The sequence below is a fragment of the Arachis duranensis genome, chromosome 4 (genome assembly GCF_000817695.3).
Source record: "Arachis duranensis cultivar V14167 chromosome 4, aradu.V14167.gnm2.J7QH, whole genome shotgun sequence".
NCBI lineage: Eukaryota > Viridiplantae > Streptophyta > Magnoliopsida > Fabales > Fabaceae > Arachis > Arachis duranensis.
This window is the reverse complement of record NC_029775.3, coordinates 91172589-91188582: the sequence shown is the minus strand read 5'-3', so window position 1 is coordinate 91188582 and position 15994 is coordinate 91172589. Positions and strand designations below refer to the sequence as shown.

At 39.3% G+C, this 15994-nt stretch overlaps 2 protein-coding genes across 2 annotated transcripts; both read right to left on the bottom strand.

Moving 5' to 3' along the window:
- Nucleotides 1-9657: 9657 nt before the first annotated feature.
- LOC107484026 (uncharacterized) lies at nucleotides 9658-10380 on the bottom strand. The gene has a single exon (XM_016104633.1). It carries the CDS (start codon nucleotides 10378-10380, stop codon nucleotides 9658-9660), a length of 723 nt encoding a protein of 240 aa, XP_015960119.1.
- A 30-nt stretch (nucleotides 10381-10410) lies between these two features.
- On the bottom strand, nucleotides 10411-11004 carry LOC107484025 (uncharacterized). The gene has a single exon (XM_016104632.1). The coding sequence runs from the start codon at nucleotides 11002-11004 to the stop codon at nucleotides 10411-10413; it is 594 nt and encodes a 197-aa protein (XP_015960118.1).
- Nucleotides 11005-15994: the final 4990 nt, after the last annotated feature.

Genomic DNA, 15994 nt, shown 5'->3' with positions numbered 1-15994 from the left:
AGAAACTCCACCGTTGAAAATACATAAGTGATAGGTCTAGGCATGGCCAAATGGCCAGCCCCCAAAATGAAAACCAAGATGTCAAAATCCAAATATGGAACCAAGATATCTAATAGACTAGTAAAAAGTTCTATTTATACTAAACTAGCTACTAGGGTTTACATGAGTGAGTAATTGATGCATAAATCCACTTCCGGGGCCCACTTGGTGTATGTTTGGGCTGAGTTTGATCTATCCACGAGCTGAGGCTTTTCTTGGAGTTGAACTCCAAGTTATAACGTGTTTTGGGCGTTCAACTCCGGATCATGACGTGTTTCTGGCGTTTAACGCCAGACAGCAGCATGTACTTGGCGTTCAATGCCAAGTTACGTCGTCAATTCCCGAATAAAGTATGAACTATTATATATTGCTGGAAAGCTCTGGATGTCTACTTTCTAACGCGGTTGAGAGCGCGCCATTTGAAGTTTTGTAGCTCCAGAAAATCCATTTCGAGTGCAGGGAGGTCAGATTCCAACAGCATCAGCAGTCCTTTTGTCAGCCTTTTTCAGAGTTTTGCTCAAGTCCCTTAATTTCAGCCAGAAATTACCTGAAATCACAGAAAAACACACAAACTCATAGTAAAGTCCATAAATGTGAATTTAACATAAAAAATAATGAAAACATCCCTAAAAGTAGCTTGAACTTACTAAAAACTACCTAAAAACAATGCCAAAAAGCGTATAAATTATCCGCTCATCAATAAGTCCTCCCATTTATGATGATTCCGCATCAACATAAGACCCTTTTGAGTTTGAGGTATCCTTCCCCGCTATGCTTAGAATTAATAATGAGGTAGATTTCACTCAACCTCCTATTTATGACTTGAGTGATAGGGAAGACATTGATGAAGAAGAATGTAAACCTGAGGAAGCTTGGCAAGAGGTAGAGCTTGAAGAACCTTGCCAAGTGGTGGAAGCCTCTAGAAGAGGATGGACGGGAGTGGAACGTGCCTTATCGAGACTATTGGGAACTTCTCTACCTAGGTTGTCATATAATCCTTCATTTGAGTGGGTAAAACTTCTAACTCTTAGCTTTATTATCTTGTGCTTATTTCGGGGGATTTTATCAACTTTTCTCACATTTATTCAATGAAATATCATGGTTTTGTAATCTTCCCTAAATTTGTGCTTAAGTGTGAAAACATGCTTTTTAGGCGTTAAAATAGCTAAATTTAATTCACTTTAATTCCATTCGATGCCTTGATATGTTTGTTAAGTGATTTCAGGTTTAGAAGGCAAAGATTGAATTGAAGGAATGAAAGAAAAGCATGCAAAGTGGGAGAACTCATGAAGAAATGAAGGAACTGCAAAGCTGTCAATCCTGATATCTTCGCACTTAATCAATCAAAACTTGAGCTACAGAGGTCCAAATGAGGCGGTTCTAGTTGCGTTGGAAAGCTAAAATCCGGGGCTTCAAAATGATAAAAAATTTATCATAGTTTACCAGAGTTTAGGGATGCGTACGTGTGCAACACGTGTACGCGTGGGAAGCTGCATGTGAGTCACTAAAGGCAACTCGTGGCCAGCAATATCTGAAGCATTTTGGGCCCAATCCAACTCATTTCTAATGCTATTTCATGCAGAATTCAAGCTTGGACAAGGGGGGAGCACTTAGTTATGGAATTGGTATCATGTAGTTTAGTTTCTAGAGAGAGAAGCTCCCTCTTCTCTCTAGAATTAGGGTTCTAGGTTATTTTGCATCTTAGATCTAAGTCCAATTTCTTGATTTCATCTTGTTTCTTCTACAATTTTTTGTTTCTACACTTTAACTCTTAGTTTGTGATGTTAATTTTACTTTTATGTCTCTTTTATGCTTATGCACTCATGTTAGATTTGAATCTCCTTTAATGAAATTTGATGTTTGATGCCTTTTATTGTTTATTTGAGTTGTTGATTTACTTTTCTTGCAATTGGTAGTTGGTAGATTTTATTATTCTTGCACTTTTACCATGCTTTCATTTCATACCTACCAAGTCTTTGATAAAATTCTTGGTTGGGCTTTAGAGTAGACTCTTGAGTATTCTTGGCTTGGAAAGAATAATTAGGCAATCTTGAGTCATGAAAACCCAATTCATGTTGGTGATCTAGAGTTGTTAGCTAAGGTTGTTTTCATTAACTCTAATCTCTTGCTAATTCACTTAGTGAGTTGATTAGGACATTTGGATTAACGTTAGCTAGTCTTATTAGACTTTCTTCGAGTGTGAAGATAACATGATACCTTTTTCCATCGTTGGGGATGACGTAATAAGATAAATTCTTGCTTACTATTGTGATATAATTAACTAGTCTTGTTTAACGTTCTCCCTATGTGAAGATAACATGATACCTTCTTCCATTTATTGGAGTTGACTAAATAGGATGAATGAATTATTGCATGACTAGGATAGAAAGCCTATGTTCTCAATTCTTGCCAGGGATGTTTCTCTTTATTAATCGCTTTCTTTACTTGCTTGATTTACTTTTCTTGCCATTTAATTTCTTGCCCCCTTTATTTTCTTGCACCTTTACCAATCAACCCCTTTAATTGCTAGTTTAATTTACTTGTGTTGCCCTTTATTCCTTGCCAATTACAAAATCAAACCCCTTGCGTCCTTCATAGCCAATAATTGACCACTTCATTGCAATTCCTTGTGAGACGACCCGAAGTTTAAATACTTCGGTTAATTTTCATTGGGGTTTGTACTCGTGACAAAACCAAATTTAATATGATTTGAGGAATGACTATCGGTTTGGACTATACTAACAACAGAATTGTTTTGTGGAATTTCGAACCGGTATAGATTCTTGTATCAACCATCCCCTAAAGACACTGTGGAAACATAAAAGGATAGATAAGGGTTTTCCTACTAAACTTCTAAGAAACCTATTTTTAACAATCTAAGTCACTGGAAGAGATACCTTACTAGACATTCAAAGAACCTGTCATTGACTATCAAGATCAGAGGAATAAAAATTGAAAGAGACTAACACGCAAAATTACGTGTCCTTGCTAGAGAAGATGGCATCTTTAATATTTCTCCCAGCTGCAAATTGCTTTTTTTTCCCATACCTTCTTCTATATCTTCCTATCTCATTCCACCATTTACGAGCATCATCAAAAAAATTGGCTTCTACTAGTCAAACCTTCTTTTTCTCTGAAAGAATATAATGGGTGAAATTCGACTCTACCTTCCTTTCCCATTTGAAATAATCCTCAGGGTCACTACTGCCTTGAAATTCTGGTATGCGCATTTTGTAACACCCTAATTAGCCTAAACTTTACCTCGCGTCGTAAAGCAAGGGCTAATCAGAGATTACGACAGTCCTATAAGCTCTATACATATAATATATATAGAAGAATTAATATAATCTAGAAGCCCGATGAAGAATATAGCTCAAAACAGGAATTAAAAGCGCAAAACATACCAGCGAAGCCACTAACTTAAAACACGAGGAATAGATACAGTATAACAAGATATCATAGTATAATATCATAGGAATCTAGCCATGACTCGTGGAGTTTAAGCCAGCTAGTCATATATACAGACAAATAGAAACCTGACAGTAAAAACATCTTATACAAATTTTGTTCTCTCAAATACAAGCATCTAGGCAAAACAAAATAAAAAAGTGAGAGACATAATACAAAATTAATCAAAAGACTGAAAAAGTATCCGGATCCTCCTCTTCTATCACCAACCAGACAACTCACTGGGGTGGGTTGTGACCTGCATCTGAGAAACACAACAAAAATATGGTATGAGAACCGGAGGTTCTCAGTATGGTAATAGTACCCAGTGATGTAGGATATAAGATCCCAGGACGCTCTTAACATAACTAAACAGGGCACTAAATCTTAGAGGATTTTCTAATCTTATCAAACACCTCTGTCCCATAGCCTTCACCAACCGATCCTCCATGAGATCTCATTGCCACCGCCTTCTAAACCTCCTTAATCCCAGTAGAAAACACAAGTATATAGATTGCAAGTAAAACACAGGTAGGAGCATATAAGGCAAGTAATACAAATAGCAATTACACATGTTACACAAATAGGCAAACAATTACAAGTCGGCAAAGCATACAATCAGATAGAAAATGAACGTGATGAATGCCTGCCCTATTGGCTGTGATATCACATTGTCGGTTCAACTGCCAACCCGACACATCTTCATGGAGATGTCGCCCTTCGGAATCATCATATGGGAACCCCCGAGATATAGTGCTCGGATCATTGTCCAAGATTTTGCGCCTGCACGCTCTATTGATCCAAAGGGATGCGAGCGAAAACTTTTGCCTCAGACCTCACATCTCAACGTAAGCAGGATTTAACCACCGTCCTTACGCCGCCGCCGCTATCTCGACAGGCGGGATCCAACCGCCGTCCTTGCTGGGGGCATAGCGTCTCAAAATCACAAAACAGTAGTACAGTGGTATTTCGGAAAACATTTTTTAATACATCATTAATTCTTCATTACAATCACTGCCAATTCACATTTCCATTATGATCTCAATGGTACCTCAATGCCCATCTCATACATCAACATTCATCACATACCATCGAACCATCCTCAGAACGCCAGAAACATAAGCCTCCATTTTCTAAGTTTCCAAAATAATATCATTTAAAACCCTTAAATCATTTCCCATGTGTTAAATATCCAAAAATAGGCCCAAGAGTCTTAAAACGGTGTTATAGAAGCTTACAACCTTGTTGGGAAGGTAGAATAGTTGAAAACATAGAAAAATTTGAGAAACAGGGCGTGTGCGTACGCACAGGTGCCAAAATTCACAATGCCTGTTCACTCGCACAACCTGTGCCAGCGCCCCCAACAGACTAGCCTTCCCAACGTGTGCGTATGCATAGGTTACAATTTTTCATTGGTGTCTACGCGCACAAGCTATGCTAGCACTGCAAACAGACTGTCTGCCTCTGCGTCTGCGTACGCACAGGTCTGTGTGTACACAAATATCAAAAATCATAAAATTCTGCAACTTTGCAGAATTTCACATTTTTAACACCAACTTTGAATGATCATAACTTCCTCTACAAAATTCCAAAATTTGCAAACTTTATATCGATTTAAAGGATTTTCAATAAACTTTAATTCGGAATAAATTTCAACCAATTTTGAAAATCGAGGAAAAAGTTATGATTAGACAAATTTCACCAAAAACCAACATTTACCCAAAATCATAATTTCCACAATTCCTTTGTAAAACACAACCAAAACCAAACCAAACCATTCCAAACTCCAACTCTCATCAAAATCAACCCACTATGTCATATTATACCAAGCTCAGCATATTTTCCTTTACCTTTACTCATTCTCAACCTCAACATCAATATCACATATATCAACACAATTCACTTCTCAACTTCACAAATCATTCATCCTCATCATATCATTATCAATCATCAAAGTCAAACCCAATAATCATCAATTCATCATAAATCATCATACAACATCATTCAACAACTCATCAACCATTTTAATTCAAATCTATCCTATGGGTCACTAGCCTAAGTGTCCATGAATATTATATACTACATAGAGGAAACCAAAATCATACCTTGACCGATTTTCAATATGTCCAAAACTCAAAATTGAGCACCAAATCAGCTTTCAACCACAATCCAGACACCAATGTAACTCCAACAAGCACCAACAAGCTCCAAACTCACAATAATCAAGCTATATATGCATAAACCATCACAAATCAACCTAGGGCTCATCATAAATCAAAATCTCACAAGCGTTCAAAGTCCTTACCTTGTTCAATAGTATTGGTAGCCAAAACCCAATGCCAAGCAAGGATTAGAGTGAACCTAAACATCCAAAATCACAAAATCTCACTTAATCAAAGCCTTAGATTTTCGAAATTTTGAGGAGAAGAACTGAGAGGTATTCGAGCTTTCCTTACTAGTTTCTTATATGGATTTTTTAGAGCTCTTCACAAGGAACACGTAGCCGTAAACGGTACTGCGATTAGAGCTCTCTAGCTCAAGATATGAGCCTGAGATCATAGAAGATGATGATGAATAGTGCTTTTCTCTTCTCCTCTCCCTCTTTTCTTTCAGCTGGGTGTGTGTATATTTGAGTGTGTTATGGTTGTTTGGGTTCATTAATGAGCCCTTATATATGTTAGACTTGGGCCTAACTTGGACCTGGTCCAACCAATTAGCGTTTTTAGTCCGTTTGGCCCAACTTCGGGCCAAACCTTTAAAATTAACGCCCGGTTTTTCATTTCTAATCTTTTTCTTAGGTTTTTGGCTGTTTTTACTTTTTCTCGCACAACATCGGGCAGACTTGAATCGGTTCAACCGCTGGTTTGCGATTTTTTACGGTTTTTCACAGAAAACACATTTTCTATCTCAGAAAAACCCACTGAGTCCAAAAATCACCTTTAAATCTTCAAATTCTCACTCTAACTTTTTGGAATCTAATTTGGGCAATATAATCACCTAATTAACCAGTTGATTAGTTGCGGTTCTTACATTCTCCCCACCAAATAAGAAATTTTCCCTCAAAATTTGAGTTACCTGAGAAAAGCTCGGGGTAATCCTTTCGCATCTCAGAATCCAATTCCCAAGTGTGCTCTTCAACTCTTGCCCGCTCCCAAGAAACTTTAGCCAATGAGATTTCCTTTGCTCGCAGCTTCTTCACACTAGTGTCATCGATCCTCACTGGCGTTACTTGGAAAGTTAAGTTTTCCGTCAACTCAACCGACACAGGCTCTAACACATGAGTCGCATCCAACGTATACTTACGGAGTTGTGACACGTGGAATATGTCATGCAGGTTAGATAGATGAGGTGGCAAAGCTACTTGATACACCACTGGCGCGAATCGCTTTAGAATCTCAAATGGTCCTATATACCTCGGATTCAATTTCTTGGTCTTAATTGCTCTTCCAATCCCAGTTGTCGGTGTAACCCGTAGAAATACATGTTCTCCCACTTTAAACTCTAACGGCTTTCATCTCTGGTCCGCATAACTCTTCTGTCGACTCTGAGCAGTTAGGATCCTTGCACGAATCTTCTTAATGTTCTTAGTAGTCTCTGTTACCAAATCAGGACCCAAAACACTTGCTTCACCAGGTTCATACCAACAAATTGGAGACTGGCATTTCCGTCCATACAAAGCCTCATACGGAGCCATCCCTATGCTCGCATGAAAGCTATTGTTGTACGCAAACTCCACCAATGGCATGTAGCGGTTCCAACTTCCGGGTTGATCCAATACACATGCTCTCAGCATATCTTCCAATGTCTGAATAGTCCTCTCCGACTGCCCATCCGTCTGTGGATGATATGCGGTACTGAGACATAGTTTCGTACCAAAAGCACTTTGGAAAGCTCCCCAAAACCTTGAAGTGAATCAGGGATCACGGTCCGACACTATGCTCGACGGCACACCATGCAACCTTACTATCTCCTTTATATACAACCTTGCTAGCTCCTCCATTGAGCAACTTATTCGAATAGGCAGAAAATGAGCAGATTTGGTTACGCGATCCACGATCACCCAAATCGCATCAAATCCCGACCTAGTCCTCGGTAACCCAGTCACAAAATCCATCGCGATTCCTTCCCACTTCCACCTGACGAATTTCAAGTGGCTGTAGCATTCCCAACAGTTTCTAATGCTCTATCTTCACCTTCTGACACATCAAGCACTTTGAGACATGTTCCGCCACATCCTTCTTCATACTAGGCTACCAGAACATAGCCTTCAAATCGTGGTACATCTTAGTACTCCCAGAGTGAATAGAAAATTTGCTCTTGTGCGCTTCTTTCAATATATCTTGCCGCAATGTCCTAACATCCGACACAATGATCCTGCCCTTGAATCTCCACAACCCATCTTGATCCCATAACACTTTCCACGGTTTCCCTTGCTCGATAGCTGGAAACACCTTAGGTAACACGTCATCGTTTTGATGAGCCTTTAGGAGTTCGGATTTAAAGTTACTTGAGATCTGTAACTGATTCAGGCAAGCTCTTCTGGCAACTTCACCAATATCCAACTTAAGATCCACAAACTTCTCCACTAACTCCTCTTCCTTGATTCTCATCCAAGCTATTGTTAAGGATTTTCGACTCAATGCATCTGTTACTACATTTGCCTTTCCAGGATGATAACTCAGTTAAAAATCGTAGTCCTTAAGCAACTCCATCCATCTTCTCTGCCGCATATTAAGCTCTTTCTGATCAAAGATATACTTGAGACTCTTATGATCAGAAAAGACGCTAAACCTTACTCCGTACAAATGATGTCTCCAAATCTTCAATGTAAACATAATCGCCGTTAATTCCAAGTCATGAGTTGGGAAATTTACCGTATGCGATTTCAGTTGACACGATGGTAAGCCACCACATTCCAGTTTTGCATCAACATGCAACCCAAACCTTTCAATGAAGCGTCACAGTACACTTCAAATGATTCATGCGGTTCCGGCAAGATGAAAACAGGTGCTGAAGTCAACTTTTACTTCAACGTCTGAAAGCTTTCTTCACACTCCAAAGTCCACACAAACGGTTCCTCCTTCCTTGTCAACTTGGTCATCGGTAGCGCAATCCGAGAAAATCCTTCAATGAATCTCGAATAATATTCGGCTAAACCCAAGAAGCTTCTGACTTCCGTCACTGTTGTCGGTCGTTCCCATTCCATCACTGCTTCTACCATAGAAGGATCTACAGCTATTCCTCCTTTTCTCACCACGTGACCTAAGAACTTTACTTTCTCTTTCCAGAACTCGCACTTCGACAACTTAGCATACAATTTCCGCTCCTTTAAAACTTGCAACAAAATCCTCAAGCGTTCCTCATGCTCCTTCACCATCTTAGAGTAAACCAAGATGTTGTCTATGAAAACCACCACGAATTTATTCAAAAAGAGACGAAACGCTCTGTTCATGTAATCCATGAAAATAGCAGATGCATTCGTTAACCCAAAGAACATTACCGCAAACTCGAAGTGTCCATAGCGCGTCCTAAACACAGTCTTAGGGATGTCATCCTCCTTCACCCTTATCTAATGGTAACCGGATCTCAAATCAATTTTGGAAAACACCCCAGCACCTTGCAACTGATCCATCAAATTATCTATCCTTGGCAGCGGGTACTTGTTCTTCACCGTCACTTCATTCAACTGTCGGTAGTCCACACATAGTTGCATTCCTCCATCATTCTTCTTCACCAATAAAACTGGCACTCCCCACGGTGATACACTTGGTCGAATGAACCTCTTTTTCAGAAGTTCCTCCAACTGAGTCTTTAATTCAGCCAGCTCTATCGGAGCCATCCTATAAGGCGCAATTGACACTGGCCCGGCTTCTGGCACGAATTCAATCGCAAATCCAATCTCTCTTTGAGGTGGGAACTCCAGAATATCCTCCGGGAATACCTCCAGAAAGTCTCTAACCACCGAAATCTTATCTAAGTCCTGGGTATCGCCTGAAGCATTAGCAGTTAACAAGATGTAACCCTGACACTCTTCCCCACTACAGTGCACCCTTACAGAGTTCAGGTAGTAACCTTCAGCTATCACTACCCCACTTTCTCCTTCCGACATAAACCAAATTGTCCGATCAAAGAAATCCAACAAAACTCGAGTCTTCGATAACCAATCAAACCTCAAAATATCTCCAACCCAACCATTGGTAAACAGATCAAATCATGCACAAAGTCTCTACCCTCAAGTTTAAATCCTACTTGCCTACAACATGACCTAGTCGTGACTGTCTGATGTGGAGTATGTACATGCAGATCAAATGGTAATTCTGACACTTTCAAGCCTAATTCCTCAACTTTAGCAAACGAAACAAAAAAATGCGAAGCCCCAGTATCATACAATACAATTAATATTTTATCACCAATAAGACATATATCTCTCATCAAAGGATCTGCCTTAGAAGCATCATTGACATTCACAGCAAAAACTCGCCCCTGGTGCTGACTCTGACCCACACTTGGGTTCTTCCCACGTGTGCAATCCCTCACAAAATGACCAGGCAAGCCACAGTTGAAACATCCACCTAAACCAATCTTGCAAGAGTAATATGGATGAAAACGTCCACAACGCACACAAGTCAAATCCAGAGAATTCTTACTCTGATTTTCTCTTCCTTTGCCACGCTGAAACTTATCCTGAGGGTTCTTCCCGAAGCCTCCTTGCCCTTCAGACGTATGTCCTCCTCTCTTGAAACTCTGACCTCTAGGATGGAAATACTTGCCATGTCCATTACTAGTATTCCCTCCATGAGTATCCTTGGATACCGCTACAGTCTTGGCATACTCTTCAACCACCCTTGTTTTGTTCACCAAATCAGAAAAAGTGCGAATCACCATAGGAGCCATAGTGGTTATAATGTTGTCCTTCAACCCTCTCTAGTACTTAATACACTTCCAGCTCTCGTAGGTTTCTGGGGCACCCTGACATACCCTAGAAAACCTATAGAGCTCCTCAAACTTGTTGGTGTAATCTGCCACTGACAAGGAACCTTGCTTCAGCTGTATCAGTTCCATCTCCTTTGCTTCCCTTGCAGACTCAGGGAAGTACTTCTTGTAAAAGGCTGTCTGAAACATATCCCAAGGGACATCTGCATTCTGGAGCTGTAGCAAGTGACACTCTGCTTGCCACCAGTGCTGGACCTCTCCCGCAAGCTGATAAGCGGCAAATTCTACGTACTGATTGTTTGGAACATGCTGCGCTTGTAAAGCACGCTCCATGGCCTGGAACCAGTTGTCTGCTTCAGTAGGATTAGTTAATCCTTGGAAAATTGGCGAATGAACCTTAAGGAACGTCGCCAAGGTCATCGGAACACCTCCCGTATTATCACTGTTTCCCTCAGTATTATCATGAGCATTCCCTTCACCATTTCTGTTTCCATTTCCAGCCAGTTGGCCTAACCTCTGCACAACTTGCAGATTCACAGTAGCATTAGCCTCCATAGTGTTTGCCAATTTAGTCATAGCCGCCATAAACTTGGCATGATTGTTAGTTGGTTGCTCATTCCTACTTTCTCGTGAACGTGCTCGACCTCGTCCGTGAGTGGCCATGTAGGGTTTCCTGTCTACACCAAACACTCGATATCAAGGTGATTAGTCTCAATATCAAAATCCTAGTGCTTCAATTATCCCAAACAGGCACTTACAAACAAGCATGCTATGCAATATCAAGTAGATAACCTAATGGCATCAAAGAAAAGACATACAAAGTATGCAATGAAGCACAATCGATCCATCCTTCAGGCTTACGAGGACGAACTGCTCTAATACTACTAAACGTAACACCCTAATTAGCCTAAGCTTTACCTCGCATCGTAAATTAAGGGCTAATCAGAGATTATGATAGTTCTATAAGCTCCATACATATAATATATATATAGAAGAATTAATATAATTTAGAAGCCCAATGAAGAATATAGCTCAAAAACAGGATTTAAAAGCACAAAACGTACCGGCGAAGCCACTAACTTAAAACACAAGGAATATATACAGTATAACAAGATATCGTAGTATAATATCATAGGAATCTAGCCTCGGCTCGTGGAGTTTAAGCCGGCTAGTCATAATACAGACAAACAGAAACTTGACAGCAAAAACAGCTTATACAAATTTTGTTCTCTCAAATACAAGCCTCTAGGCAAAGCAAAATAAAAAAAGTGAGAGACATATACAAAATAAATCAAAAGACTCAAAAAGTATCCAAATCCTCCGCTTCTGTCACCAACCAGACAACTCACCTAGGTGGGTTGCGACCTGCATCTGAAAAACACAACAGAAATATGGTATGAGAACCGAAGGTTCTCAGTATGGTAATAGTGCCCAGTGATATAGGATATAAAACTCCGAGACGCCGTAGGCAATCCTAGACTTCATATCCATCACAAGATTTCAATTTCAAGGCATAACTAAAATAGTAAAGCGTATATATATAAATCTTAACATAACTAAACAAGGCATTATATCTTAGGGGATTTTCTAATCTTATCAAACACTGCTGTCCCACAGCCTTCACCAACCGATCCTCCATGCGATCCCATCGCCACCGCCTTCCAAACCTCCTCAATCCCAGGAGAAAACACAAGTATATACAATGCAAGTAAAACACATGTAGGAGCATATAAGCCAAGAAATACAAATAGCAATTAGACATGTTACACAAATAGGCAAACAATTAAAAGTCGGCAAAGCATACAAACAGATAGAAAATGCACATGATGAATGCTTGCCCTATTGGATGTGATATCACATTGTCGGTTCAACTGCCAACCCAACACATCTCCATGGAGTTGTCGCCCTTCGGAATCATCATATGGGAACCCCCGAGATATAGTACTCGGATCACTGTCTAGGATTTTGTGCCTGCACGCTCCATTGATCCGAAGGGATGCGAGCAGGATACTGTTGCCTCAGACCTCACATCTCAACGTAAGTGGGATTTAACCACCGTCCTTACGCCCCTGCCACTACCTCGACAGGCGGGATCCAACTGCCGTCCCTACCGGGCACATAGCGTCTCATAATCACAAAATAATAGTGCAGTGGTATTTTAGAAAACATTTTTTGATACATCAGTGATTCTTCATCACAACCACTGCCAATTCACATTTCCATTACGATCTCAACGGTAGCTCAGTGCCCATCTCAGACATCAACATTCATCACATACCATTGAACCATCCTAAGAACGCTAGAAACCTAGGCCTCCGTTTTCTAAGTTTCGAAAATAATATCATTTAAAACCCTTAAATCCTTTCTCATGTGTTAAATATCCAAAACTAGGCCCAAGAGTCTTAAAATGGTGTTATAGAAGCTTACAACCTTGTTGGGAAGGTAGAATAGTTGAAAACAAAGGAAAATTTGAGAAACAAGGCGTGTGCGTACACACAGGGGTGTACGCGTACATGCTTTGGAGAGTTTTAAAACGTGTGCGTACGCATAGGGGTGTTCGCACACACAGGTGCCAAAATTCACAACGCCTGTTCACTCGCACAACCTGTGCCAGCACCCCCAACAGACTGGCCTTCCCAACATGTGCGTACGCACAGGTTGCAATTTCTCATTGGTGTGTGCGCACAAGCTGTGCTAGCCCTGCAAATAGACTGCCTACCTTTGCGTATGCATACGCACAGGTCTATGCGTGCACACATGTTGAAATTTTCGCAGAGGTGTGCGTGCGCACAAGGCTATGTGTGTGCACATATCAGAAATCATAAAATTCTGCAACTTTGCAGAATTTCACATTTTTAACACCAACTTTGAATGATCATAACTTCCTCTACAAAATTCCAAATTTGTAAACTTTATATCGATTTAAAGGATTTTCAATGAACTTTAATTCTAAATAAATTTCAACCAATTTTGAAACTCGAGGCAAAAGTTATTATCAGACAAAGTTCACCAAAAACCAACATTTACCCAAAATCACAATTTCCACAATTCCTTTGTAAAACACAACCAAAACCAAACCAAATCATTCCAAACTCTAACTCTCATCAAAATCAACCCTCTATGTCATATTATACCAAGCTTACCACATTTTCCTTCACCTTTCCTCATTCTCAACCTCAACATCAATATCACATATATCAACACAATTCACTTCTCAACTTCACAAATCATTCATCCTCATCATATCATTATCAATCATCAAAATCAAACCCAATAATCATCAATTCTTCATAAATCATCATACAACATCATTCAACAACTCATGAACCATTTTAATTCAAACCTATCCTATGGGTCACTAACCTAAGTGTCCATGAATATTAGATATTACATAGAGAAAATCGAAACCATACCTTGGCCGATTCCCAATATGTCCAAAACTCAAAATTGAGCGCCAAATGAGCTTTCAACCATAATCCAAACACCAATGTAACTCCAACAAGAACCAACAAGCTCCAAACTCACAATAATAAAGCTATATATGCATAAACCATCACAAATCAACCTAGGGCTCATCATAAATCAAAATCTCACAAGAGTTCAAAGTCTTTTACCTTGTTCAACAGTTTTGATAGCCAAAACCCAATGCCAAGCATGTATTAGAGTGAACCTAAACATCCAAAATCACAAAATCTCACTTAATCAAAACCCTAGATTTCCGAAAGTTTGAGGAGAATAACTGAGAGAGATTCGAGCTTTCATTATCAGTTTCTTATATGGGTTTTGTAGAGCTCTTCACAAGGAACGCGTAGCCGCAAACGGTGCGGCGATCGGAGCTCTGTAGCTCAAGATATGAGCTTGAGAAGATGATGATAAATAGTGCTTCTCTCTTCTCCTCTCCCTCTTTTCTTTCAGCTGGGTGTATCTGTGTTTGAGTGTGTTATGGTTGTTTGGGTTCATTAATGAGCCCTTATATATGTGGGGCTTGGGCTCAACTTGGGTCCGGTCCAACTCGTTAGCGTTTTTAGTCCGTTTGGCCCAACTTCGGGCCAAACCTTTAAAATTAACGTCCGGTTTTCCATTTCTAATATTTTTCTAAGGTTTTTAGTTGTTTTCACTTTTTCTCGCGTAACACCGGGCATACTTCAACCGGTTCAACTGCTGGTTCGCAGTTTTTCATGGTTTTTCGCAGAAAACACATTTTCTGAGTTAAAAAGACCCACTAAGTCCAAAAACCACCTTTAAATCCTCAAATTCTCGCTCTAACTTTTTGGAATTTAATTTGGACAATATAATCACCTAATTAACCGGTTGATTAGTTGTGGTTCTTACACATTTTGATAGCATTGAGGTTACCATCAACAATTTTTCGTTGTCTTTGATGCCGGGATCTGGGTGTAGCCTCCTCCGCAAACTTCACAGAATAATTATCAATAGAGTCTCAGGACCGCACTTGTCGATTAACAGATAAAGAATTAAGTCTTGAAGCCATGTCATCAAGACATTGTTCAATCTTTTCTAGTATGCCAGTGATTGTGTTGACATGAAAAGTGAATTGTGGATCGAGGGTTGCTTCGTTGTCATCCATCACTGAAGAACCTTTGAAAGAAAAGGCCTCACAACACTCTTCTCATGTGTATCACTCAGAGTAGGACACTCGTATTTATACTCAATACGTGATTTTATCCTCTGTTGAGCTTACCACTTTTGCCTTTTTTTCACTTTGGGATTGCTTTAACAAGTTACACTTTAGAAAATGAGGAATTGAGACACCAAACTAAGATAATCTGAATGATAGAGACGTTCAACTTGATAATAAGACAACCAAAGTACGTGACAAAGGAAGAAAATAATAAGTGATACTAAGATGATAGAAACTAGAAAAATTAAATCCTAATTAGAACCCAAAGAAAATTTGAAAAGCTAAAACAAAGCTGAAAACAAATTAAAATTTTGTTTTTTTTTTTTACTTTTTTTTACAGACGCTAACGGAATTGCAGAAATAAAGATTTAAAGATGAATTTTTTTTATATTTTTTTGCATACCGTGACTTTAAGATATAATAATTGAAGAAACAAGAAGTAAATAAAAATTTCATTTATTTTTTTTACTCTAAAGTAAATTTGTAGAAATTGAAGAGAAAAATAAAGAGACTAAACAAAAATCCTAGAAGGTACAGATAAATAAGAATTTACCTACTAGCTATAACTGATACCGGATGATAAGGGGTTCTTAAGGTTTTGAGAGTTTTAATAAATTCAAAGCATTAAAGTCCCAATGGAAGGGTTAGAAGGGGGATATAAGAAAAAGAATGACACAAAAAGACCCACCCAAAAGAAACTGCGGAAACATAAAAGGATAGATAAGGGTTTTTCTACTAGACCTCTAAGAAACATGTTCTTAGCAACCTAAGTCACCGGAAGAGATTTCCTACTAGATCTTCAAAGAACTTGTCCTTGACAATCTAGATCAGATGGATGAATATTGAAAGAGACTAACATGCACATAATTACCTTAATGTTGGATCCTTCAATCTTCTTTGTGCAACAAACGAAGCAAATCACTCACTTCACTT

Excerpts from the sequence above, each read along its gene's own strand:
- LOC107484025 (XM_016104632.1), bottom strand. The coding sequence starts at position 11,004 with ATGGCGGCTATGACTAAATTGGCAAACACTATGGAGGCTAATGCTACT.
- LOC107484026 (XM_016104633.1), bottom strand. The coding sequence starts at position 10,380 with ATGGCTCCTATGGTGATTCGCACTTTTTCTGATTTGGTGAACAAAACA.